This window comes from Lynx rufus, unplaced genomic scaffold (assembly GCF_022079265.1).
Source record: "Lynx rufus isolate CCGP_SWC_20201006 ecotype Redwood Valley unplaced genomic scaffold, mLynRuf1.p SCAF_9, whole genome shotgun sequence".
Taxonomy (NCBI): Eukaryota; Metazoa; Chordata; class Mammalia; order Carnivora; family Felidae; genus Lynx; species Lynx rufus.
The window spans coordinates 54,592,228-54,619,398 of record NW_025814897.1 but is presented as its reverse complement, the minus strand read 5'-3'; the positions used below and the strand labels follow the sequence as shown (position 1 = coordinate 54,619,398).

The following is a 27,171-nucleotide window of genomic DNA, read 5'->3' as shown; positions in this document are numbered from 1 at the left end:
CATTCATTAGCTGGATTCTTCTGTAATGTAGCTTTTCTTCTGCCACTCCCACCCTTTTTAGTATCACTACAGGCTCATGTTTTCTTTTTTTATTTATTGTGTACTATGTTCTTAATGTGTTTCAAAATTCATATGTTGAAATCCTAACACCTAAAGATGATGGTATTAGGGGTTGGGGTCTTTGGGTGCTTAAAGGTGTAGCCCTCATGAATGGGATTAGTGCCTGAGAAAAGGAGCTACAGAAATATTCCTTCCACCACATGAGAATAAAGAAGGCATTGACTACAAAACAGGAAGAGGGCCTTCACCAAAACTCAACCATTCTGATGCCTTGATCGTGGATTTCTAGCTTCCAGAACTGTGAGAAATAAATTCCTATTATTTATAAGCTACCTACTTTGTAGCTTTTTGTTACAGCAGCTTGAACACAATAATGTTTTAATCCACTGCCATTGGTAATATTTTTGAGGTTTAAATTGTCCCAAATTTGACCAGTGTTCTTTTGACACGTTCCCAACAGTTTTTTACCATTGCCTTGTTTTCTGGCATAGCAAGATATATTATCTCTTGATTCAGCCATTTCTTCAAAGAGCCATGGTTCCTTTTAGTGAAGAATGGGATGTAGAAATCAAGAGCTGGATGTTAGGTGTGTTCATTGTTATTGACATGTCACTACATCTATGCCTTTCAGTATACACAGCCAGAAAGTGTGTGTGTGTGTGTGTGTGTGTGTGTGTAATGAATTCATAAAACCTCCAGTTTAATCTAATCCCTCAAGATTCTTTCTCTTATTCCCCCATTCCATATCTGTGCTTTCCTTCTCCCATGGAGAAACCTAATTCCCCAAAGCATCGGTAGAATTACATATTTGCTGTGTTTTTCTATGAACACAAAATAATTTTGAAATTACTACACCAATATTATAACTAACATCAAAATCACAAAATAAACTTTGAAATCTTTATAGGTATTTTTGTACTTGGAACACATCTCCTTTAGGTGTACAATCAGAACACTGTTAAAAACTTAACTTCGTGTATCGTTTCCTTTTTGTTGTATCATCAATTTCAGACCATTGAGTTCATTTGTTTCTGTTGGCATACTGTGTAAGGGTCTCCCTACTTCCTGTCTTTGCTGATTTAATTTTTTGAATGTAAAACATTTACATAGTTTAGAAGTCAAAACAATTTAACAAGGTACACTTAGAAAAATCTCACTCCTTTCCCTATCTTTTCTATCCCATACCTACTTCACTCCAATAGGTCAGTAACTATTTTTATTAGTTTATGGTTTATCTCTTCTGTATTTTAATAGTAAGCAAATATACACATATACCTACCCACATACATACATACATACATCTTTTTTCTTATAACTCCCTTCTTACACAAAAGGTAGCATATCTTGCCCTTTTTTTCTCTTTCACTTAACAATATATACTGAAAATCAGGATATCAGTTCTTAGAGATATTCTTTTTTCTTTTATACAGCTATAGAGTAATCCACTATGTTCTTCAATTTATCCTATGATGGGCACTTAGATTGCTTTCAATATTTTGCTATTATATATAGTGCTACAATGAATAACCTTGTATATGTATATGGTTTCTTGTATCATTGGAGGTGTATCTTTTTTTTTTTTTTTAAATTTTTTTTTTTTTCAACGTTTATTTATTTTTGGGACAGAGAGACAGAGCATGAACGGGGGAGGGGCAGAGAGAGAGGGAGACACAGAATCGGAAACAGGCTCCAGGCTCTGAGCCATCAGCCCAGAGCCCGACGCGGGGCTCGAACTCGCGGACCGCGAGATCGTGACCTGGCTGAAGTCGGACGCTTAACCGACTGCGCCACCCAGGCGCCCCGGAGGTGTATCTTCAGCATGTAGGCTTAGAACTAGGATTGCTGGTTAAAGTATAAATGTAAATGTAGACTTGTTAGATGTTGTCAAATTCCCCTTTATAGAGTTCATACTATATATTAGTGTTACCAACAATTTATGAGGCCAGTTTTGAAATGTAGAAATGATTTAAATTGTTAGTAAAAATGAAAAGCATGTCCTATTGCTTTCTTTATTCAAGTCAAAGTTAAATAACAGAAGATGGAACCTACCAAGAATGAAAGAAAGGACTCTGGTGATTCTTTGGAGTCTTTCAGAACCCTCTTTTGAAGCTCAAACAAGTTAATCTAGCATCCAAAAATGAATTTGGCATGTACTGTCATAATTCAACATTTAAAAATATATAGGGATTGCTTACAGGGTGCTAAATATTGTCTCAAAGCCTGACATACAGTCAAATCACCTATCTCCTCCTTCAAGGAAATGGGAGAATTAGGCAAAGAGAACATTGTAGTAAGTGCTATAATACATGAACCAAAAGAGTTGCAATGGGAGAAAGGAAGAAGCATGTAAAACTGCCTGAGTATTCACAGAAGGTGTGATCTTTGACCTGATTTTTTTTTTAATGTTTATTTACTTTTGAGAGACAGAGACAGAGTGTGAGCAGGTAAGGGGCAGAGAGAGGGAGACACAGAATCTGAAGCAGGTTCCGGGCTCTGAGCTATCAGCACAGAGCCTGATGCGGGGCTTGAACTCCCAAGCTGTGAGATCATGACCTGAGCTGAAGTCAGATGCTCAACCGACTGAGCCACCCAAGTGCTCCTGACCTGATTCTTGAAGGGTAAACAAGGGAACTTCCCAGGTAAACAAGGGAACTACCAGGGAAAGTGTGTGCATAGGCATAGAAGGGTGGGGGAAATGCTAGAGTAGAATCATGGTGGGGGGGGGCTCCTGGGTGTCTTGGTTGAGCAACCAGCTTTGGCTCAGGTTATGATCTCACAGTTCATGGGTTTGAGCCCTGTGTCGAGCTCTGTGCTGACAGCTTCAGGCCTCAAGCCTGCTTTGGATTCTGTGTCTCCCTCTCTCTCTGCCTTTCCCGTTTGTGCCCTGTCTCTCTCTCTCCCAAAACAAATAAACATTAAAAAAAAATTTTTTTTTAATCATGGGAAGAGCTCCTCAATTGGTCAGCAGTGTCTACAAACATTTATTTGCATAGGAGACTCTATCATATGGGTAGTTGGGGCTAGATGGACATGTAAGGCTCCTCCAAGCTGTAGATCCTATCACTTTGAGACTAATATGTAAACTTAAATCTTATTCATGGATTAAATTTTAAAGTCAGCACTTAAGATGAAAGTCATGGCTCAGGTCATGATCTCGCTGTCCGTGAGTTCGAGCCCTGCATCGGGCTCTGTGCTGACAGCTTGGAGCCTAGAGCCTGTTTCAGATTCTGTGTCTCCCTCTCTCTCTGCCCCTACCCCCCTCATGCGCGCGCGCTCCCTCTCTCTCTCTGCAAAAATAAATAAACTTAAAAAAAAAAAAGATGAAAATTGCTTAGAGTCAGATCCCTTCTAGAAGATCCCCTTAATGTTAGAACATATGTGTTATCTTCCATACAGGACAGATAAAGTAGTTCTTTTGCATTTAAGGTCCGTGTTGTATGAAGATTGCATATTGTAGGTTTAAACACTAGAAACACACCTGATGAGACCAAAGTTTCACACTGGAAACAGCAACTATGAAATTGAGATGGAAGGAATAACAGACGCATGACTGCCATCTCATGTTATGCTCTTTGAGTACAGTGGCTGAATTACCATCACTATTTAAATAGTTCTTTCTTTTTTTTTCTAAAAACATATAGTTGAGGGGCGCCTGAGGTGGCTCAATCAGTTAAGTGTCTGACCTTTGATTTCGGCTCAAGTCATGATTTCATGGTTTGTGAGATCGAGTCCGTGCTGGGCTCTACACTTGACAGTGTGGAGCCTGCTTGGGATTCTCTCTCTCCCTCTCTCTGCCCCTCCCCTGCTCATGCTCTCTCTCTCCAAATAAACATCTAAAAATCGAACAAAAACTATATAAATTCCCATAAGGTAAATGTCTCTATGGCTCCCTGTGTATATTCTACATAGAAGACATAGTCCCTTGGGGTCTAGTGTCGTTAACTCCCTCATATCTGTTCTACCCAAATGATTCACAACTAGTCATGGTTTAGTTTAAGAATGGGTCTGTGGATCTGTTAGGTTAAAGAAGAAGCTGCTGTGTCTATTAGAAATCCCAAAGTCTAGTGGCTTAAAGAAAATAGAAATATATTTCTCTCTTATTAGTGTGGCCCACCTAAGCTGGTGGGGGGGGGGGGCGGGCAAGGAGAACAGCTCTGGGGGAACTGCCAGGGGCCCATGTTTTTTTTCCTCTGTTGCTCTACCATCTTCTAGAGCATTTGAATGTCGGAGTTCTAACTTGAAAGGGAGGTGAAAGAGAAGAAAACTCACACCTAATGTCTTAAGGCCCAAACCTAGATGTTGTGTCATTTCTTCTGCTCCTATTCCGTTGAACTTTATATTGGTGAGAGCACAGTCACATTGCCATACCTGGCTGCAAGGGAAAACAGGAAGTGGAGTCTCTGGCTGGGCAGCTTCTTTTACCCAGAAGAGGTAGAATAGATTTTGAAAGAACTCGCAGTCTTGCCAGTAGGAGATGTGAGGGCAAGTGTAAGGGACATTTGGAAAATATTCCCACTCTTTGAAGTTAATGAAGAAGCATATTACTAGACCGCCTATCTGTTTTTCATATTCTGATAATTTTATTTGTATAAAACCTGTTGCCTTCGCAATTCCATGTAGTTTCTATTGTGCATTTAAAATTTTCATTTTGAGAATGGGGCTGTAGGCTTTGCCATATTGCCAGAGCAGGCTGTGTCACCAAAAACAAAAACGAAACACAAATTTGCCTCTGCCCTGGTCGAGACAGGAAGACCATTTAAGAGGCTCTTAATTCAGGCAAATGATAATGAGAATGTGACTCAGGCAGTGTCCACAGGGGACAGATTGAAGAGATCCTTTAACCCTCACTCGCAGAATCTGCTTTTCTCAGCAACACAGCCAGATAACAGCATTGCCACTAACCATTTATTTCAGCAGGAGGAAATGCTTCCTTGAAAGCGTAATTTAGGAATGTTTTCTTTTTAAACTTAACATAAAATAAGAGGAAATGTCCCAGCCATGTAAGATGCCACTCTGTCGTTTAGCCGGTATAATGGATATTATTATTATTAGCTGGACATTTCCCCACAATTAATAGCTTTCCCTCAAGAAAAAACAATAAGATTTTACAACCTCACATGGTGTGATGGAAAGCCTCTTAAAGAAGAGGAACAGAATCAGACACTCATGCAGGGAAGACAGCCTTGTGGTTTGCCCCAAGGGATTGGAAGAAGCGGAGGAGTCGCTGGTGGCAGGTTGAGGACACCTCAATAACAGACTGATGCTCCAATCACAGGCCTCTGCACAAAGCTGTGAGTAATCACCCACCAATGCCGGGATCCACAGGCTGTTGCAGAGTTATCTTTCACTGCTCTGTACGTGACACCCTGGGCCTGCAGTATTGCACACAGCAGCCACATTTGTCACTTGAGTTCCATTGATCCAGCAACTCTGATGGGTTGCGGCTGTCTTCAGTCTCTGAATCTCCCAAGGATTATGGTTTTGCACTTTTACTGACCTTTCACTTGATTTTGAGCAGTGGCCTTGTTTCCTTTTACTAGAATGTGAGCTCTTAGAGTCTGGGGATCATGATGCTCCTCAAAGTAGATGCAATTCTTTGTTAGATGAAGCAATCTTTCAGTATTTCAGTTAAGTGCATTTACTTGAGGAAGGTGAAGCTCCCCAACCTGATTTGTAATTCTATTAAATATTTACCTTGGTTATTGCCCCAGAAGATTATTTCAAGTCCTGTATAGCATAACTGCGGTGCAGGGTGGTTCTAGGATTAATCAGAGCCATGGAACTAAAAACACATCTAATCCTTTTACATTTCTTTAAGAACTAATCATTGTAATCAAGTGAAAAAAAATCCCTTTTTATCTTGCCTTTTAGAAATTTATGAACCGAAATAACTTTTACAAAAAAAGAATCTATTCTCCCCCAGTCTCCTCTGATCTTTGTGGAGAACCAGTGAAGCTGGAGGCAGAGGTACAGTTCAGAGCCACCTGGGCCCGAGGTCTGCATCCTCGCCCCAAATGAGGAATATACCCTTCCTGCCGACCAGTTTGGTTCACTCTTTGACATGCAGGTGTTCCAACTTTTCACAGTCCCTTAAATGTAAGCTCATACAGTCTTAAGTGTCAGCTCCTTAGAAAGATGCTGATGACATAAGCCTGAATATAAAAGTGTAATAGTGAGAGAGACTGGCTTCCTTATCAGCCCTGGAACATTCACTGACGGGGTGAAGGATGTCAGCAGCACTTGCACACCCCATAAGGAATCAAGAGCCGTGGAGAAAGCCGGCAAAGATACACTGCATCTGGTTCCACTTGGTGTAGCGACTTGGCATCTGTTTTGTTTCCTTGGCTAACTAAATGAGGAAGCAGTGAGTTGTATGTGTGCCTATATGTGGTCTCTTCCTGCTAATCTATAACCTGCCTATACTACTACACTTAAAAAAAAAATTATGGGGTGCCTGGGTGGCTCAGGAGCCTGCTTTGGATTCTGGGTCTCCCTCTCTTTTTGCCCCTCCCGTTGCTGTCTCTCTCTCACACACAAATACACAAATGTTTAAAAAATTAAAAAATATATGGGGCGCCTGGGTGGCGCAGTCAGTTAAGCGTCCGACTTCAGCCAGGTCACGATCTCGCGGTCCGTGAGTTCGAGCCCCGCGTCAGGCTCTGGGCTGATGGCTCGGAGCCTGGAGCCTGTTTCTGATTCTGTGTCTCCCTCTCTCTGCCCCTCCCCCGTTCATGCTCTGTCTCTCTCTGTCCCAAAAATAAATAAACGTTGAAAAAAAAAATTTTTTTTTAAAAATTAAAAAATATATATATATATGTGTGTTCTGCAATTGTTACATGAAGTAACCTATAAATGTCTATTAGGACAAATTGATAGTGTTGCCCAAATCCTCCATTTCCTTATTGACTTTTTGTCTATTTGTTCTAGAATTACTGAGAGAGAGTTGTTAAAATTTCTAACTATGGTGGTGGTGTCTGTTTCTCCTCTTAGTTGTTATTTTTGTCTTACATTTTGTAGCTTTTTTACTAAGTATACAGATTTGGAGTGGTTATATTTTTGTTGATGAATTGGCCTTTTAAGCATCATGATATGACACTGCTTATCTGTAGTAATATTTCTTAAGGTCGACTTAATCTGATATTAGTATAACCACACCACTTTTCTTACTGTGTGTTTGTGTTTTTTCATCCTTATACTTTCAACCTGTGTTTTTTTTATTTAAAGTGCATACCTTATAAGTAGTGTTTAGTTGGATCTTGCTTTTTAATCTAGACAATCTTTACCTTCAACTCTTTAGTCCACTTAATATTATTGATATAGCTACGTTTTATTTTTTATGTTTATTTTTGAGAGAGAGAGAGAGCAAGAGCGAGCAGCAGAGGGGCAAAGAAAGGAGGAGACACAGAATCCGAAGCAGGCTCCAGGCTCTGAGCTGTCAGCACAGAGCCTAACGTGCAGCAGCCACCCAGGCGCACCGGTATAGCTATGTCTAAGTGTTTCAATTGTCATTTGTTTTTTGTTTGACCTCATGTTTCCCATTCCTTCCGGCGTTAATCAACTATTTGTTAAATATTCCATTCTGGGGATGTCTGGGTGGCTAAGTCGGTTAAGTGTCCAACTTTGACTCAGGTCATGATCTCATGATTCGTGGATTCGAGCCCCACATCAGGCTTTGCTGACAGCTCAGAGTCTGGAGCCTGCTTCGGATCTGTGTCTCCCTCTCTCTGCCCCTCTGCTGCTCTCAACTCTCTCAAAAATGAATAAATGTTAAAAAAAATTTAGGGATGCCTGGGTGGCTTAGTTGGTTGGGCATCCAACTTCAGCTCAGGTCATGATCTCATGGCTCATGAGTTCGAGCCCTGCGTTGGGCTCTGTGCTGACAGCTCAGAGCCTGAAGCCTACTTCGGATTCTGTGTCTCCCTCTCTTTGCCCTTCCCCTGCTCATGCTCTGTCTCTCTCTCCTTCAAAAATAAACATTTAAAAATTAAAAAATTTTTTAAATATTCTATTCTGTCTCTTCTGTGATTTTTTAGCTTCTGTTTGTGTGAGAGAGACAGAAACAGAAAGAGAGAGATTGCTCTAGGGAAGATTCAGGTTCACACTTAAACTAATAAATATTCTACCTGCAGTGAGCAACACAACTGTGTGTGGTCATTAGGCTTATTTCTTTCAAACTTCAAGAAAGTTGCTCCTTGGTTTATGGTATTCGAACAAAATGCATTAAACTGAAAGTTACACGTTTCAGTTCAAATCCCAGCTCCACCACCTAAAACTTGTGTCATCTTGGCCAATGTGTATATATTTTGTGAGCTTCAGTTTCCTTATCTATAAAATGAGAATGGGTGTTTTAGTGCTACTTTATAGGATGACTACATAGATCATGTGAAGTAATTTCTACAGCTGTATTATGAAAACTGTAACTATAAACATATAGGATATTATTTCAGGATTTAATGAAAAGACTGATTTGCTCTCTTTATACCTTAAAAAGTATATATAAATTTCAATCCTATCTCTTCTATCATCTTTCTAAATTGAAAAACCTTTCTTTCTTTGATACACTTGTCTTCATGATATTTTTGGCAGTTCTTTCCTTGTACCATCTCCAACTATGATTGGGTACCCCTTCCACAACCACTGCATCAAGGCATACTTCTTTCTGCTCATACTTTAAGACCCAATTAAAACAGCATGTCATTTATGACCGCTTCCCACTCGTATTTATTCCCTCTGTTCTGATATCCTCTCAACTCTATTTATCTCATCCTACTGTAACTACTTCCACACATTCACTAACTTTGCCTGACTAAAACTCCTCCATTAACTATTTGGTTCATCTCAGTATTTCCAATGTTGAGTGTAGAGCCTGGTGCAGAGTAAGTGCGCAGTAAATATCTGTTGACTGAATGAAAGGATAAAGATAGACAACTCAGGGAAGGACGGCTTTGGTCACTGATCTTCAGTGCTGAGAGTGTCATCCCTGTGAAGATACAGAATACGTGAAGCCCAGTAATTGTGCTCGTATTTATCAAACTCCCACTGTCCCATTTGCTGATGTGGAAGCAGTTCAGAAGCCACCAACCTTTAATGTTGGATTAATGTCACTAAACATCTTACCTTAAATATCCCTGGGAAACTCTGGGAAGACTTTATGTAGTGACAGGTTTTAAAGCATCAATGTAAGTTTTCCATAAGTGGGAAGGGAGCTCAGAAAAAGGTAAATTCTCTTGAAGTCTTTCCACAGTCCAAATTTTGGCTTAGTGTGCAAGTGCTTTCTTCTCCTACCCCCCTCTTTGTACTCTCACCTGTGACACACCAGTCATACTGAATGACCTTTAGTTCTCCATGTTTTTCTTTCCTCTGAGCCTTTGTACGTGCTATTCCCTCTACTTAGAATGCTTTGTTCCACTGATTTCCTGTTACCTGGCTAATTCTTGTGTGTCGTGTAGGTCTCAGCTTACATGTTACCTCCTCTGGGATGCCTTCAGTGACCACTTGTCCCGACTCCCCAAGTCTGAATTAGGTGCTCTTTCTCTATGTTCTCACAACACCCTGAACTAACTTCCTTTAGCACTGATAAAAGTATTGAAATTTCTTTTTAGTTTTCTATATTTTTCACTAGACTTAGCATTGAATCTTCTATTATTTTGAGGGCCCTGAATGATGCTTGGCACAGAATAAAACTCAGTAAACATTTTCTCAATAAATTAATGGATGAATGAATGAATCCCACAAGAATCCCAACTGCAAAGAAAGCTTAAAATAACAGGTAGCTGGTATACTTTCTCTTTCCATATCCAGCATTCTCCTGGTGTGCAGCCTGCAGATGTGGAGGAAGTTGTTAAGAAGGGTGTGCAGACTCTTGTGATTGGCCGAGGGATGAGTGAGGCCTTGAAGGTAGGTATTGGTGAGCACAGCATTCCTGAGGACAGCTGGTGACCTCTTGGACCATTACCTTAGAAATATGTCCTTCTTGGGGCACCTGGGTGGCTCAGTTGGTTAAGCGTCCCACTTCGGCTCAGGTGATGATCCCACCGTTTGTGGGTTCAAGCCCTGCGTCTGGTTCTGTGCTGACAACTCAGAGCCTGGAGCCTGCTTCTGATTCTGTGTCTCCCTCTCTGCCCCTGCCCTGCTTATGCACTCTTTCAAAAATATAATAAAGGTTAAAAAAAAAAAAAAAGTCCTTCTTGGGAGCTCATCTCAATATATCATGCACCCTCATTTTGCTGAGTCAGGAGTGGCCTAGGATAAAATAATGGATGTTAGTACTCTTCCTCATCAGGGTTGGACTCTCCAGTCTCAACCTAAGCCTAGGCCTGTGTTGTTTCAACTATTTTTCAGAAATTCTTCACTCCTGGAATTCTCAAGCTCGATAGCTATCAATATTCAGTTCTTTAGATTTCATAGTACTTCACTTTTTTATTACATGACATTTTTATAATACTTTCTATTCTTTCCTTGAACACAATCAAGTTATGCCTTTTTTCCCTTTCAGAAAAAAAAATTTATTTTTATTGTACTTAAAGAAATAATACATGCTTATAGCAAAACAGGAGATGCAGAAATGTTGAAGTAAAAAGTGAGAGCTCCCCACCCCGGTTTGTACATGTAATGTATACTGCTCCAGGTCTCTACGTAACTGCAAACACATACTCTTACACGTACAGATACACAGGTACACACTTATAATCATTTTTTACATCAACAGGATCACATTGTACATATTGTTCTGTAACTTCCTACTGATGTTGTTACATTGTGGACAGCCTTTCACAGAAGTATATAGAGATCTACCTCATTCTTTCCTTTAGACAGATGTCCTAAAATACAGTTCCCTACTGATAAAGCTGCGATTCATTTATATTTTTTGTTTAACCTAGTTTTTTTCCCATTAAAATAATTCCTTTCTACAGGCTACTGTTATTATAAAGTTATTCAAACATATAAAAAATATAGGGTGTTTAAAAAATATTTCAGAACTCTTTCTGAGGCAGAGTCTAAATAAAATCTCCTTAAAATACTCAGCACAAGCCAGTTAAGAAAATATCCAATAATAGCTGCCACTATTGAGAATCTTTTATATAAATTAATTAACATTTATTCAGTGCCTTCTATGGGTCAGACACTATTCTAGGCACTGGAGACAACACGAAAAATGAGACAAACAAGGTTCATGGCCCTCTTGGAAATTAAAACAGTAGATAATTTCACATCGTAACAAATGTTGTGAAGAAAATAGTGACTTCTGAGGGGCTGCTCTAAATGCAGGAGTCAGGAAGGGCCTTTCTGAGGAGACATTTGAGCTGCCGTGTACATACAGTAGTTAACTTCATGCTCACACCACCCTGTGATGTTAGAGTTATTCCCATTTTATAGCGGAAGAAACTGGGGTTGAAAAACTTTAAACAGCTCACCTACAGCCACTTGGTGGGTACATGGCAAAGTTAGACTTTAGACTCTGGTTGGACTAACTCAAACATTCAACATTTACATGCTAGACATTTTACATACCTTAGCTGAATTAATTTTCATACCAGCCCTGTGAACTAGGTATTATTATCCCTATTTACAGACATGAAAACGAAGGGTCAGAGAACTGAATTCACTTACCCAAGGTCACACTGCTAGTAACACTTAAATCCAAGACTGTCTGACTCCAGAATCCATACTGTTTCCATTTCCACTTCACCGGAGCTTTGTACATGCAGGATACTTTCAATCAACTTCTTAGAAGCCTTACTGACTCCTTGGGGCTCACTGCCAAATTTTCGACTGGTAAATGCTGGGTGACAGTTGTCATTGTCCAATTCTGTAAAGAGCACTTGCCTCATGACAGGAAAGGAAACCCTGGAGAGCCTTTCCCTGGACTCACTCATCTCTTTCCCTCTTCCCAGGTGCCTCCGTCAACTGTGGAGTACCTCGAGAAACAAGGCATTGATGTGCGGGTCCTCCAGACAGAGCAGGCAGTGAAGGAGTATAATGCCCTGGCTGCCCGAGGAATCAGGGTGGGAGGGGTCTTCCATTCCACGTGCTGATGGAGCCTTAAGGAGAATAAATCACTAAGCCACAATGCCTCTGACTATCACTCTTACCACTCTCACCAACCTCCCCAAGCATTTTTCAACAGCTGCTCATGCCCAGTGCTGGGCTAGGGTTTGGGATGCATGGATGACTAAGGCAAGGTCCCATTCTGGGGTGAACTGAAAAGGGAGAAGACAGATATTTACCAAAGTTTAATAATACAGTAAATGTTAGGCCAGAAATACGAGAAAATAAAGGCAAAAATAAAGCCTTCTGCTTTGAAGGCCAAAGAAAAGTTTCAGTGCATTAAAATTACATTGCGATTGATGCTTTGGAATGTTTAACCATTAATTCAACCAATTTTTACTGAGTACTTTATATGCCAGGCACTTCTAGAGGCTCCAGAGAAACAGCAATAAAAGTCTTATCCTCATAAAGCTTATATTCTAGTGGGGAAAATAAACAATAAATTCCATAATGAAAGCAGAACCTGTTATGAAGAAAAAGCAGGATAAGAAGATAAAGAGTAGTGAAGGCTGTTTCAGATACGTGGTCAGGAAAAGTCTCTGTGCAGATGACGTAGGAGCAGAACCCTGAATGAAGTGGCAGAACATTTCTGTAATAGTAACAATAAAAGAAGCAATGTCCTGATACTAGGGATCTAGGTCATCTGTCTTACTAGCTAAACCTCACCTTCCCTTGCTACGAAATGATGGGGCTAGACTAGACCACCGTGGATAGTCTTTGTTCTGTTAAATGCCACATGTCCTTTGTGAAGCCTTAGAAGAGACTGATGAACTATAATAAATTATCACCATCTCATTAGTTTTCATTCCTCCCCCTCTTTAAAGAGTTAGGAGTATGGGCTTTGGTGTCAAATAGCCTTGACTTTGAACTGTGGCTTCCTGCCACTCATTGGTTGGGCATTTATTTAATCTCTTAAAAGTTTCACTGTTCTCATCTGTCAGATAGGGATAATAATTAGTACCCGGAGTGATTTTGTAGGTATTAAATGGGGTGATTCATACCATGTCTTAGCATACTGCTTGGCATGTAGTAAGGACTCAATAAATTGAAGCCATTGTTGTCATTGTATTTTGATTAATAGGTGTGCTGTGTAAAGTCAACGTTTCTTTTTATGGTTCATAACATAGCAGCTTATTTCATAGATCTGTAGAATGTTGAAGCCCAAAGGAACTATCTACTCTTATTTATTCATTCTCTTTCATGCCCATTTACTAAGAGGCTCTTACTGAGACTGATTTTCATATGACCAGTTATTGCTGGGCCCTGGGGGTAGAGAAATGAATAAATTCTATCTAATTCTTGCCCTCAGGAGTTCTGTGGGAGAGACAAATCTACAGATAATGATGATACAGGCGTTAATGTTATAATAGTTACAAGGTCTAATGGTGACCTAAAGGATGGCCTAATCATACCAGAATGGAAGGGAAAGTAAGGAAGACATCACTAAGAACAGGACAGAAGCTGAGTCTTAAAGAACAGGTGTTCATCAATTTGCCGAACATTTGGCAAATTTTAAACATTTACTAGGTCAAGTGTCTATCACAGCCACAATAAAATACAATTGTCCACCTCAGCCCTTGTTGAAGCCACGACCCCAGAAAGCTGGGTTTTGCTCCATGTGAGCCTGTCACCTGCTTGGCCCAGTTGGATATCTTGACTGGGCAGCCAATCCACAGACCAAACAGCAACTTAAGATGTGGCTTGGCAAGAAAAGGGGAGCTAAGACTACTAGAATGGAAAGTGAAGGAACCTCTCCAAGTTTGCCCAGCAAGGAAGTGGCAGTGTTCTCACCGTGCGTCTGCGCATAGAGTAGTTGGAAGAAACAGACATTAAATACAGAGTGATGATATCAATGTTGCAAACTGGCACAAAGCTACCTAGACACCTATTTTGTCTCCGAGTCATCAGATTAGAACCCAATGCTGTGTCCTGATCTCTGCTACACACCACCTTAAAAGGTCCATGGGAGTGGGATGCCTCACTGGCTCAGTCGGTAAAGCAGGCAACTCTTGACCTCAGGGTCGTGAGTTGAAGCCCCACACTGGATTAGAGCTTACTTAAAAGGGGGTGGAGGGCATGGGAGTGAGATCCTCACAGACCTGACTTAGCCTGGAGGTCTGAGGAAGTCCTGCTCAGTGTCCTTCCTGCCACCAGCAATTTGACAGATACAGGATCTTTCTAGGTCTCAGTTCACTCAGCTCAAAAAAGCCAGGCACCTATACGGCTAGAGGGTGTTTGATAAAATTCAGACTGTTTCTCTATTGATGCAATCAACTTTTTTGTTTTTAAGTGGAATGTAAAGTGAGACATCTCTAGTGGGTGTTGCATTAGGTGTGGGTGTAATCAGTGTTCCTGAATTGTCTCCACATTATAGAGAACTTAGTACAATCTTCTTGGAGACAGAAGTATCTGGCAGTGACATTATTAAACTTTGTATAGAACCTGGTAATAAACAGCTCCAATTTCTGAATCTGTTCTCCATGGTCATTGCTGGAAATGTGCAGAACCTGGAGAAAAGCTATTTTTCCACGTGACACTATACTTGGTCCCATGTCTTAATCATTAAGCCCTTTGATTTGATTTGTAGGCAGCACAGCCCTCCCTCTGCCCACACTTAATTTCTTCTAGCTTGAGTGGTTCCTAAGACGAGAAGTCTGCCAAGTGTTTTCTGGGTACCCTATAATTCTGTTTGCAGAAGTCAATCGTGTCAAAGCCAAATATAAAGTCCTTTCGGAAACACGAATCCCAGGGCTGGCTTTTGCAGGCATGCCACGGTACTGCTAAGTTTGCTCTGGAATCATATTCATTCTTCCCCTGCCTGGTATGTGCCAGTAGCTGTGCCGGGGATACAACAGATGTTCTCACTGTGCGTCTACACACAGAGTAGTTGGAAGAAACAGACATTAAATACAGAGTGATGGTACCAATGTTGCAAACTGGCACAAATCTACCTAGACACCTATTTTGTCTCGGAGTCATTTTAACATTAATTTTTTTTTTTAACGTTTATTTATTTTTGGGACAGAGAGAGACAGAGCATGAACAGGGGAGGGGCAGAGAGAGAGGAAGACACAGAATCGGAAACAGGCTCCAGGCTCTGAGCCATCAGCCCAGAGCCTGACGTGGGGCTCGAACTCACGGACCGCGAGATCGTGACCTGGCTGAAGTCGGACGCTTAACCGACTGCGCCACCCAGGCGCCCCTTAACATTAATTTTTAATGGCTTTTTTTTTTACATGAAAATGCAGATTTCTGGCTTTTCTGGAAGAACTGGAAGATCTTATACCCCCAGGCCCACACTTACAAACCACTGAGTAGAACTGAATGACAACTGTCTTCTGACAGAAGCTATGCTCTGACTGAAAACTGAAGTCTATTATCTTCCTCCAGGTTGCATGACTCCTTTTCCCCTGCCTACCTTCTTTAGAGGTTTCCATTTGTGAACCTGAAATAAATACTTAAGTAAATATCCTTAAAGAACATATAGAAGGCTGTCGGAACACAGAGGCCACGCGCCAAGCCCACAGGAGACACAAGACAGGCTCCAGAATGAGGCTCAGTTCTGGAGAATGAGAAGGAACCAAAGGAGACAATTTGAGGATATATTCTGGGGCTCAGCAGGTCCAAAGGTCTGAGACAAAACAGCATGATGAATGTTGGCAAGAACTACAGACCTTCTCTATAGCCAGAGAAGTACAAGAATGTGTTGCAAAGGCAGTATGAGGCTGGAGAGCAGGGGAGGGGCATGAAGAACCTTCAGGGACAGAACTTTAGACTTTATCCTGGGACAGAAGTGGGCCACTTGAGAGGGACTTAAGCAGGGGAAGGGCATGAGCAGATCTGGGTTTTAGAAAGATCACTCTGGTAGCTGTGTGAAGACTGAACTGAAGGGGCAAGGTTTGAGGCAAAATCTTTAGGAAGCTAATGCCCCATTTTAGGGGAGATGATGGTGGCCTGCACTAGGACAGAAACTGAGTATGAGAAGGGAATTGAGTCAAGAAACATCTAAGCAGAATTTAAAGGACTTGATGGCTAGGTTTACATGAGGGGTGAGGAGGAAGTCCAATGTGACACCTAGGTTTCTAGCTTTGCCTGCTGGGTGCAAGGGAGACTGCTTACAAAGCACAATAGACCCATTATGGAAACCATATTCACTAAGAATCAGGAGGCCTGGGTTCCAGCCGTGGCTTCACCATGGATTCTCTCTGGGCTTGTACATTCACTTCTAAAATGAAGGTGCCACACCAGAGTGATCTTTATACCCCCTTCAGGTCTTTATAATAAAAGGTCATTTTTTTCACTTCATTCAAAGTGTGGAAACAGATGCAGAAAAATCAAGATTCTCATATTCCACAGAACCTGATAATTCAGGGTAAAAGGAATTTAAAAGGTTGGACCCAATCTCTCATATGATACTTGAATTCCTTTGCAATAAACTTGTTAGGAGCTTGTTCAACGTCTGCTTGAACACATCCAACATGGACATTTTCTTATCTCCTAATGTATCCCATTTAATTCTCACCTACCTTTTAAAAACTTATCTTAATACTAAGCCATAATCTGCCCCTTAGTGTATCTCCACCTTTGGTGCAAAACATACTATATTCTGGGTATTAAGACCTAGGACAAAGTCCTAGCTTTGCCCCTTAGGAGAAAAACATAATCTCAAAACCTCAGTTTCTACACCTGTAAAATGGGAGATAACCTGAAAGGATTTTTATAGCAGGGGTACTAGATCTGAAAAGGATGCAGCACAGCCTTCTCCCAGGAGGCTTTCTAAAGCTATAACATGAGGGGCTCAGTTGGCAGCCATGGGTTTCATTGTTTTCATCTACACTCCAACCTAGCAATCATCATTAGATGCCTGGGTAAGGACTGTGCTATGATTCGGCCTAGCTCCCAGCTTCATTTTGTCACCAGGGACAGCACTTTTGCCAGGGTATCTTGTTGACACAGAAGAGCCCACTGATGGCACATCCTTGAGATATGCAAAACAAGCAAGTACACTAGAAAAGGCAGCGCTGTGAAGATCTTTCTTCCCTTAGTCCCACTCTAGCAGGTAAGACGTTCTGGAGCCAGACTACCTGGGTTCAAACCCCAGCTCTATCATTTATTAGTTGTGTGACTGAGGCCAAGTTACTCAATTCTCTGAACTCCAACTCCCTTCTTGTAGAACAAAGATGATAGTGTAACTATTCAGAGGGTGGTCGTGAGGATTACAGGAGTTAATTCATGCAAAGGGCTTACAACACTGCTGGGCACAAGTCAAGTGCATTAAAGCAAAAGCCAAACATGCTTGAATTAAAATTCCAGCTTCACCTGAGTAATCCTATAATCTTCCTATTATTTTTATAAGTTTTCCACGTACCAAATACGATCGAGATTGGCTGCAGATTCAGATTCTACCAAGCATTATTTGATTGAACCCATTCAATAACATTTAAGGTATAATTATCTCTATTTTATAGATGAGGAAACAGAGGCATAGAGAGCTGAAGATCTGAAGGCTTTTTCCATATACTTTCCCTGAGCTGGTACAGCCTAGGCCTTTGGAATCATCTTGGATTTGAATGAATACAGGCTTTACTACTTACTGTACAGGTTTCCTCCCAAGACTGCTCACTCTAAAGTCTCTGGAAGACTCAGTTGGCTGCAGCAAGGATTAAATGACAGGTAAAGTAGCACAGCCCTCACACAGTTAACATCTCTGGTGCACTTACTGTTCTTACACCCCAGCTACACCCTTAACTCACACGCAGCTCCAACTGGAGTCATCAAAGACATAGTGTGTAGTGGGAGAGGACTTTATTTCTTACACTGGATCCCTCTTTTCCATAATCCTTGTTTTTCCTAAAATATGGCCCTTATGTATTATTTTGGTTCTTAGGGTAATGACAGGCAAGATCAAGAATCTCCCTCAGTGATGAAAATGATTCATTCTCTAGCTACTCCTTCAGTCCTTGGCACAGCTACTGCCTGAGTTGGGAAAAGAGCTTCTCAGCAAGATAGCGACGTCTAAGGCCATTCAGGAACTGTCGATGGTGAAAAAGCACACCTGTGAAAGGAGTGGGCCCTGGCAAACAGACTACTGATGTAAGAAACAAGATTATGCTCTAATAAGCAAGTCTTTGGAGGTGACTAGAAAATTACATCTTTGTTTCATACTTGAGGAATGTAACCATGTGATATAAATGTTGAACCTATAGCCACATAATTTTTTAAGGACCAGGAACTGGAACACCTAGGTGTTTTCCCAACTTTATTGGAGGTATGAGGGGATAGGGAAGGAGGAGGTATAGATTTGAAGGTTTTTGGATTTTTAATGCAAAATAATTTATCCTGTATTTGATACTAGACAAGACTAAAAGGGTCATGGCCTCCTTATGCCCTTACGCCATTTCCAGGTGAAGTGCTCTAGGCTTTTGCCTCACTCTGATAGCTAAGAAGGGCCTTCCAGCCTCGGCTCTAAAACCTGCTTGTGCCTCAGCGCCTTGCAGGTTTGGGCATTATGTAAACTTTCACAGACTTGCTGAAGGGGATGGTGCCCTCGATGCTGGTCTCCACCTGGGATGACACCTCACCACCCTCAATCCAGGGGGACTTTGGAATGCGGGAATTAGAGTTGTAGGCCAGCAGCAGCCTGACTTCCACCTGGCATGGTTCTGGAAAAAAAAGACAAAAGAAATCCTCTATGAGGGCAACTGCTAGGAACTGGGATGAAATGTCAAATAAAAGCAACATCAAAGATGGAAGCAATAGGGTTTCTAAACATTTCTTCATGTGCCCTCATCCCTTCCCCCTCACCAAACAAAGACACTTTCCCAGCTTGAATCCTGTGAGGCTGAGCCTGAGCCTGCAGATGTGCGGCTTCTCCGCCACATCTCTGTGGGCTCCCAGCAGCTCAGATCCATGGTGGATCAGAAGGGAGCTAAAAACGGAGGCCTTCTAGCCTTAAGAGAGGGCCAAACGGGCCTACCTATGGCTGATTCTAATGCCCAGATAACCGTGCTCTTCCTGTGTGGTTGAGCTCGGGCATGAAGGCTGCATGTATCACAGACTCTACCATCTTAGTGGAGAAGCGGCCCTGATTAGGAAACACTTCTGGCAAAAAATTCTCACCAGTGAACAAGAACATGTTTCAGGGACCTAAAATCACGCCATTAAACCTTTCATTCTTTAAATGACATGACATTATGGCACTGATCTTGTGTCTGCATGTGGCAGGCCCCAGTAAGAGTGAGTAATCCCTCCCTCAAGTTGCTGACTGTTGGAGACAGAGACAGTTACAATGGAGCACAGCACTCTAATCAAGTCTGTAAGAAGAATGAGGAAGGAGCCCAGGAAGGCGTTGGAATAGAATACCTGCTCTGTGCCAAGCACATCACCTGAAGAGTATGCACCCCGCCACACCATGAAAGACTGTCACAATCCCCAAAAAGTCTCAAGGCTCTGAGAGGTTCTAAGTGACTGCACAAATCCACACCATTGACAGAATTTGAGCCCAGTTCATAAACTGAAGCAATTAATCTGTTAACCATGCGGTCTCTATAAAGGAGGGGGAGAGAATTTCCGGAAAAACTTAAAGACCATTGCAAAGGGCCAGGAATAGAATAAACTTGGGAGAAAAATGTGCAAGTGTTGAAGATGAGCCCAATGCCTAGATATATAGGGGACGAGAATGAGGGCTGGAGGGATCTAAGTGAACAAGGGCAGAGGTCCCAGGACTTCTCAATGCCCCTCACCCCAGGCCTCTTCCTAGTCACGTCCTGACTTTTCTCTAGGGACGAGAGCAGAGACGGAATTGCTTTTCTCCAGCCAGAGCAAACTAGCCAGACCAAGAGAGCAGCCCTGGCACCACCACTTACCAGCCACTGGTATGGACACCATCATGTAATGAGGGGCCTGACAGCAGCCTGGGTATAACTGTAATGAAGCCAGTGCTGCTCTCCAGCATCAGGCTCAAGTATCAGCTCTCCTGCTACGTATGATCCCCTCTTTTGGTCCCAGATGGCTGTTGCCAACCACCAACCACAACCTAGCCCTGATTCTCACAGCACTTTCAGCCAAATCCTGGGGAAGTCAGAGGACTCAACCCCACCTGTTCGTTATGCCTTCCCTCACCTGCATGTGGTAAGAATGGCAATTCCAGCCATTGCCATCAGAGCAGAGGAGAGGGGAGAGACAACAAGAGGAGACAGTAGGAGAAAGGAACAAAAGATCATTTGGGACAAACCATGTAATCTATTCATCATGCCTGGAAGATCTCTTATGAGGTATGCATTCTTGCTTCCATCTTACAGATGAAGAAAATAAGACAGAGAGGTAAAATAACTTTCTCAGGATCACTCAGCAAGGGAGGCAGAATCTGGAACCTGGTTGGCGTGACTCAAAGCTTCTGACATGGCAGACTCCTGCCTCCCAGAGGAGAGGCCCCTGGTACAGAGCTGCTGAAGGCCTGCATGGAGGAACACCCACCAGCACCAGGCCCCATCTCCTGGATTAGGAGAAAGAAGGCACAGGTGCATTCAGAAGGAGAACATGTTTCACTTTGGTGTCCCAGGTCGGAAGGGATTTGGTAGTTAGGAAATGTGAGTGCCAGCCTCAGTGCCACCGCTGACCAGCTATGTGGACCTCCATTTATGCATGTATAAAATGACAAACAGAACACTAAATTCCCCACCACCAACTTGGTCTAAGGATTAAATGAATTTTAATGGCATATTGAAAATCCTGTATTCAATTTTCATTATTTGTTGAGCACTTACTACCTTCCAGGCTCAAAGGACACATGATACAGAGGCATCGGAGATACAGAGGTCAAGATGATTAACAACTTCTCTGCTCTTGTGGTGCCTTCATGCTAATGGGAAAGTCAGTAACAAATTAAATGGGAGAATTCCCAACATTAGTTAGCACTACGCTGAGAATTAAAAAAGAGGTTTGTAATAGCAGTCTCTCAAAGGGGGTGATCCTGAATGAATTATAATTCTTCAGGCTCAGGACAGCTTGGTAGCCCTAGTTCGGGCAATGACTTACTGTGTGACCAGGGCAAGTTGGTAGGCCCCTCTAAGAACTTTGAGGCTCTTCTGAGATCTAGCATGCTGTGGTTTGCCTCTCTGAGCTGTGGGCCTTCCAAAACAATACTGTCCCATGGCCTATCTTTCTAGCTATCAAGTCTAGGATCCCTTTATGAGAAGAGATTAGAGTAAGAAATTCTCTACCTTCCTGTGGTGGCTAATAGTGCAGAACATTCCAGGCAGCAAGGATATGAAATGAGGGATGCTCAGGGAGGAAGATCCCGGGTAAAGCATTGCCGGATGCCCCCTAAATTGGGCCAGGACCAGGGTCACTGACTAGACCCCCAAAGGGGCTGCCCTGATATTCAAGAGCACTACTTCCTCTTTGTGAAAACTTTATTATGTCATTTATACCCACCTAACACCCCTGACAGAGGGAAACCACTAATAAGGGCATTAAGTCACTCATGTAAGTAATATAGAGAAAGAAAAGTCTAGAAAGCAACCACTTAAGTCTAAAATAAACCAAATTTGGTGTCATGAAACACCTTCCCCAATAACAACCATGCTTCTGAATCATCTTCAATGATTGAGAAAATACCAGTGAGGCCAATTCTCCCCCCACATTTTAGGTTCTGTAGACCGAGTCTCTTTTTCCAGTTTCTAAAGCAGCCTTACAGGCTTGAAATGTAATGTCCCATGCACTTGTATTCTTCCATTTTATTCTTAAGAATTTTTAAAGTTACTTACATAACCTCCCTATCTTTTCACAAATTATTAAATTATTACATTAAATCAGCCCATGTGGGAGGGGAGGGCAGTAACAGTTCACTTGTTTGGGGGGAAATGAACTAAATGGTTCATATACAAAGACAGAATGATTTTAATTTGGGGTAAGAAACATGAAACTGTTTCATTTCTAGACAGAGCAATCCTCAGAACCAACTCCTAGGTTGAGAATTATCATTTTCATTTGGAAGGTGAAGAAATGGATTCAGAAGGGAGAGTGGCTTGTCCAAGGCTATGCAGCAAGTCAGTAGCAGAATTAGGACAAGAAAATAGTATGCTGGCATCCAGCCGAGGGCTCTTTCCAGGAGATTCCATTCTATTGTAATCTCCTGTATACTTTCTGACAAAATCTTGTGCCGCAAGCAATCAAAGCAATGCAGCAAATTAGTCTAAATGCAGCCAGTTTAAGCTTTCAAACTCCTTAAGAAATTAAGTACAGTCCTCAGCAGGCCTGACTGAACCATGTATTTCTCAAAGTGCAAAAAAACAAACGCCTCAAGGTAAGTGTCATCCCCAGGAGCATATTCTCCTGTCCACCTTGGCCCACTGACCCCTTACCTGTCCAGGCAGTGTGGGAGAGGTACACCTGAGTGATAAGCCGGTGGCGCCCTGGGCCAGGATTCCGGAAGTCTGCTGGCTTAGGATGAATCATCTGAGCCTGGCCATCTGGATATAAGACCTAAGAAGTGAGAGAAGTGAGAAAAAGAAATAGAAGAGCCATGAATTTTCAACAAAACTGCAGTGTCTGTTGTGAACCCCAAAATAGGAGGGAAAGAAGATACCAGCTTTCATTAAGAACTGTTCCAGGAGTGGGAGGTAATGCTGTTGAGAGCCCTGTACTCTCTGCCCCAGCACAAAGCAGTATTTGATAAATGTTTCCTGAATTCATGGTGAAGAAGTGATAGGAATAAAGTGCCTCTATCCAGTACAAGAATAGGCAAAAGTACTAATCTGAGTGTGAAAAGCCTTCCCAGACACCCCCATCTGGGTGACTTGCTCCCTGCCTGGCTCTGAATCGTATCACAGGCCAGCACCCACCACCAACCACCAACCATTTAGAATAATTTTGTGACTGCATTTTCTCCACGAGGTTATAAGCAGCTAGGAAGCTCTTTCTATAGCTCTGTCAACAAAGGGTCTGCTCTGTTAAAAAACAAAATTCAACCACATAAGTTTGAAGATCTAATTGGCTTTACTCAGTATCGAGCAAGTAGAGAAATGTTCCCAGGAGTCGTCCAAAATGGAAAGGACACATTCCTGGAATGGGTCAAAACTGTATTAAGTCTTGGTTTCCTGTTGTGGGGGTCAAATGGCTCCAATTTGGGCTGTCTTGTTTTTTTTTTTTTTTTTTTTCTTTGTTAACAGCTCAAATCACTGGCTAGTTCTCAAATCTCACACATGGACAGAGCCTTGTCCTCACTATCATAGGGGAGCCTCACAGCTATCTATGCAGAGGGCCCCTCACACTGCACGGTGTACAAACGAACTACACGAACAAATACAGCTGATCCTAGAACCACATGGCCTGGATCACGGAAATCCACTGGTAAGGACAAAGTAGGGAACTACACAGGTCTTTCAACTATGCAACTCTGAAGAGGCAGGTCTCAGTCCACCTGTCCCATAATGAAAAAGGACTTCAACTACCTCCATTTTTTACCCCAAACTTTCTCATCAATTCAGTTCTTCTTTCCAACCTATCTCTTAACTTAGACAAAAGACCCAGAAGGCAAAGCATCTCCTGACAGGAACCAAAACTACCCCCTCAAGCAGTAATGACTGCACTGAGCCAGCAAGACCCCACACGATTGGCCCAAGGACAAGGAGTGACGACCTTCACTGCCCACCTGCATGTACCCACCCACCTTGTCCACATTTTCCTTCTATAAACCTGGAAGTATTCTCAGCACTATGGAGACAGTCTTGGAGACATTAGCCTGCTGTCTTCCCAGTGAAATAATTTCAGTGAATTTCGTCCCTGAAATAAATTGCTGTCTTGTTTCACTACCACCTGTCTCTCGGCCTTTGGATTTTGCCAACAGCTAGTGACTGAACCTGGTCTGCTTGGGACCCCCCAAACCAGGTGCTCTTGCAATAATCTCCTCTCATCTGTCCAAAACAGAAAAAGTGCTGGTCTGGACAGCACGTTCCTACCATCAGAGCTGTCCTGCAAATAGACAGTGAGCTCCCCACCTGTGAAGGCTTCCAAACAGTTTGGCCATGCACTTGGTGGGGTGGCTCTGGACATTTTCTAGTAAAGTCTAGCAGATGACCCTTAAATAATCTGCTTGTAATTTCATTTATGCTTAGTTGATCACTGAACTTTTTTCAGGGATAAATGTGAAACAGTAGTTCTCAACCCTAGCTCCACATTAGAATCATATAAGAGTTCTCAAAAAAAAAAAAAAAAATACTGGTATAGTCATGGGGCCTACCTTCTGGATTCTGATTTAACTGTTGTAGGCTGAGGCCTGTGCATCATTACTTTTTAATGTTTTCTGAGTAACTCTAAAGTGGAGGTAGGGTAGAAAACCACTAATGTGGGGAAAAAAAAACACACAACCAAAAATGTGCAGCATCAACTCAGAATTAGTTCTCTGTACATCTTATGATTTATAATAAAGAATTCCTTAATGAAAAAAAAAAAAAAAGGATTCCTGCTGGGAAGCCAGAGTTTTTTTTCCCCCCCTCTACTGTCACCACAGGCAAATCTTCAGGGCCTGACTCATTCTTACCTCTTCCAGAAGCTTTCCCTGCTGGCTCCAGGCTATTCTGTCCTCAGATTGTACTCACTTACTGTCATTGCTTGTGTCCCTACTTTTATTCATATCCCTTATGCCTAGAATACCTCCTTCAGCCCCTATCCTTTGCTCTTACTCATCCTTTCAGACCTCATCCATGCATGAGTGTCTCCACAAAGTCTTCCTTTTCCTCAGCCTCCAACCACAGCGTCCAAATTAAATTGTCTCACTGTGTGTGTGTGTGTATTGTAAATATATTACAGAATTTTTTATAGTAGCTAAAAATTGGAATTAAGCCTGTAGGGGAGGAAAAATAATTTTCCCTCTACCTTTCTAGGTTCTTGGCTGAGATCACATTTATAATAAAAGACAGATAAACAGGAGAAAAACAGAAGTTTAAAACATGTAAACATCCTGTGTACATAGGAAATACCCAGGAAAACTGATTAACTCCCTGAAATGGCCCAAGACATCACCTTAAATACCATCTTCCACCAAAGACCAAAGGAAGGTGTTGCGGTGGGAGGGAGCCAGTTATGGGAGGTTACTAGGTAAGCACAATAAACAAAGGTAAGATTGCTGTGCAAAAAAAAAAAAAAAAAAAAAAAAAAAAAAAAAAAAAAAAAATATATATATATATATATATATATATATATATATATGTAAATAAATATTAATCTTTATGCCCAACCTGGGGTTCATGCTCTACCAACCAAGCCAGACATGTGCCCCTGTTGTGCAAACTTAAATTGGTGCCTGCTTCACTGATAAAAGAGTTTCTAGAGATTTAGTAATCCTTCTCTTCCAGGTACAAAGGAGACACCTTTACAAATGGTGATTTCCCTTATAAATGTAAATTTCCCTCACAAAAGGGCAACTTCTCTGTTTTTAGAGATTCTCCAGGTTCTGTGGCCTCTCAAAAACAATGATCCCCAAATATTCTTTATGCCAAAGAGGCATATTTAGAGTGGCATATTGTGTTCCCCTCCATTCTTGCCTTTGAAACTTCCTAGTTTCATAGTCAGAAGCTGAGTCAGTACATTACTCCATTACTTTAGTGAACCAGTCAGTCTCTTATTCTTGAGAATAAGTCAGCTCATTTAAATGGCTGGGTCTTTTTTCAGAAGGTAGTGCTGCAGATGGGTTCCCAAAATTAGGCCTATAGTACGCGACCAATCAGGTATTTATTAAGAGGCCCCAGTATTCTTCTGTGCATGTCTGAATGATGACTGAACTTCTGTTTTATAACTGCGTATCTATTTGTCTTTCACTGAAACTGAGCATCCTGAGGGCAAGAATTTAACACATTCACCCCTGCAACCCTAGTGCTCATCATGTGAGTAAGCATTACTTCGTAGATGGGTGGATGGGTGGATGGATGGGCAAGTGGGTAGTATTTTTGTGGGGCTTAACTGCAGACTGTTTAAACTGACTGTTATCTCTACTGCATCTGGCATGTGTCTCTAATATGTCTAACTTAGGAAAAAATACTCCCTAGTGATTTTTTTCAACCCATAAATTTTGCTCACCAAGTGGACCCATCCACAGCCTGAAAAGGATTTGTTTATTACAGTTTGCTTGCAGCCCTGAAAATACCAAGTTTTAACTTCACATTGTAAGACTAGAAAGACCCCTGTCATTCAGTGAACCCTTACTGGGTACCAGTGGCTTTATATACTTCATTTCCTTTCAGTGTCAATTGTTCCTAGTTGTCAGTTGTAGAATCTGAAGTTCAGAGTTTAAAGTAACTTGCTCTAAACCACAATCAGCGGAAGAGATGGGATTCACATCAAGACTCTTTACCATTAAGAATCTCTTCTCTCTCCTCACTTTCTGTCCCTCAGGTAGAAATTACAGGGCTGCTGAAGTTAAATACTTCAACACATGGTCTAGAAGCTCTATGAGGACCAAAATCTGACAGACCTGGACCTTCACGGTGCTTTGGGGATCCTGCACATGTTCCAGGGTTGCATCAACATCCAGGGCCACAACCAACCCGGATGTAAACCGCAAAGGGTTGTCTGACTCGCCTGCTGGCTCAATGATTGTGGCTGAAGCTTTGTGGATCTGCAAGCAAGAAAAAAACATAATGATCCTGAAGCCAGGTCATCCCTGGGCGACAAAACATGATCCGTGCAGCTTTCTGTCTCATTATTAACAGGTGAACATGTGAAAGTCAATCAGAGGGAAGGCTCTAGCCCAGCTATTCAACTGGTCAAAGAAGATCACCAATGTCAACAGTTCTGACTGTCTGAACAGACTTGACAGGACCTGCTCTGGAAGGGGAAGGTGTAGGAAGGTACTCTGCCGCAGCATGGTCTGTACAATTTTGACAACTTCTACAGGTTTGGATGTCATGAGTCGGGGCATCAGGTCAAGAAGTTTGTCCACAAAGCTGTCCTGTAGGTGGGGCAAATCAGCAATAAAACACCTGCAGGAACAAACAGAAGCCAAGTGACTAAGCATTCATTTACCACAGGATGATCCCCAAACATATGCCAAATCCTAAGGTAGGA

General features: G+C 41.9%; 2 protein-coding genes across 2 annotated transcripts in view; one reads left to right on the top strand and one right to left on the bottom strand.

The window, feature by feature from the left end:
- Positions 1-12,130, top strand: part of AAMDC (adipogenesis associated Mth938 domain containing) — a 30,616-nt gene extending 18,486 nt beyond the window's left edge. The window contains exons 3-4 of the mRNA XM_047071705.1: positions 9,862-9,957; positions 11,955-12,130. Of these exons, the coding sequence (XP_046927661.1) occupies positions 9,862-9,957; positions 11,955-12,095 (237 nt within the window). The 3' untranslated portion in view covers positions 12,096-12,130. The remainder of the gene's footprint in view (positions 1-9,861; positions 9,958-11,954) is intronic.
- A 3,184-nt stretch (positions 12,131-15,314) lies between these two features.
- The window catches only part of INTS4 (integrator complex subunit 4), a 118,708-nt gene continuing 106,851 nt past the window's right edge, over positions 15,315-27,171 (bottom strand). Inside the window, exons 20-23 of the mRNA XM_047071285.1 lie at positions 26,927-27,086; positions 26,579-26,722; positions 22,473-22,593; positions 15,315-18,770 (exon numbers count right to left, since the gene is read on the bottom strand). Coding sequence (XP_046927241.1) covers positions 18,592-18,770; positions 22,473-22,593; positions 26,579-26,722; positions 26,927-27,086 — 604 coding nt within the window. The 3' untranslated portion in view covers positions 15,315-18,591. The remainder of the gene's footprint in view (positions 18,771-22,472; positions 22,594-26,578; positions 26,723-26,926; positions 27,087-27,171) is intronic.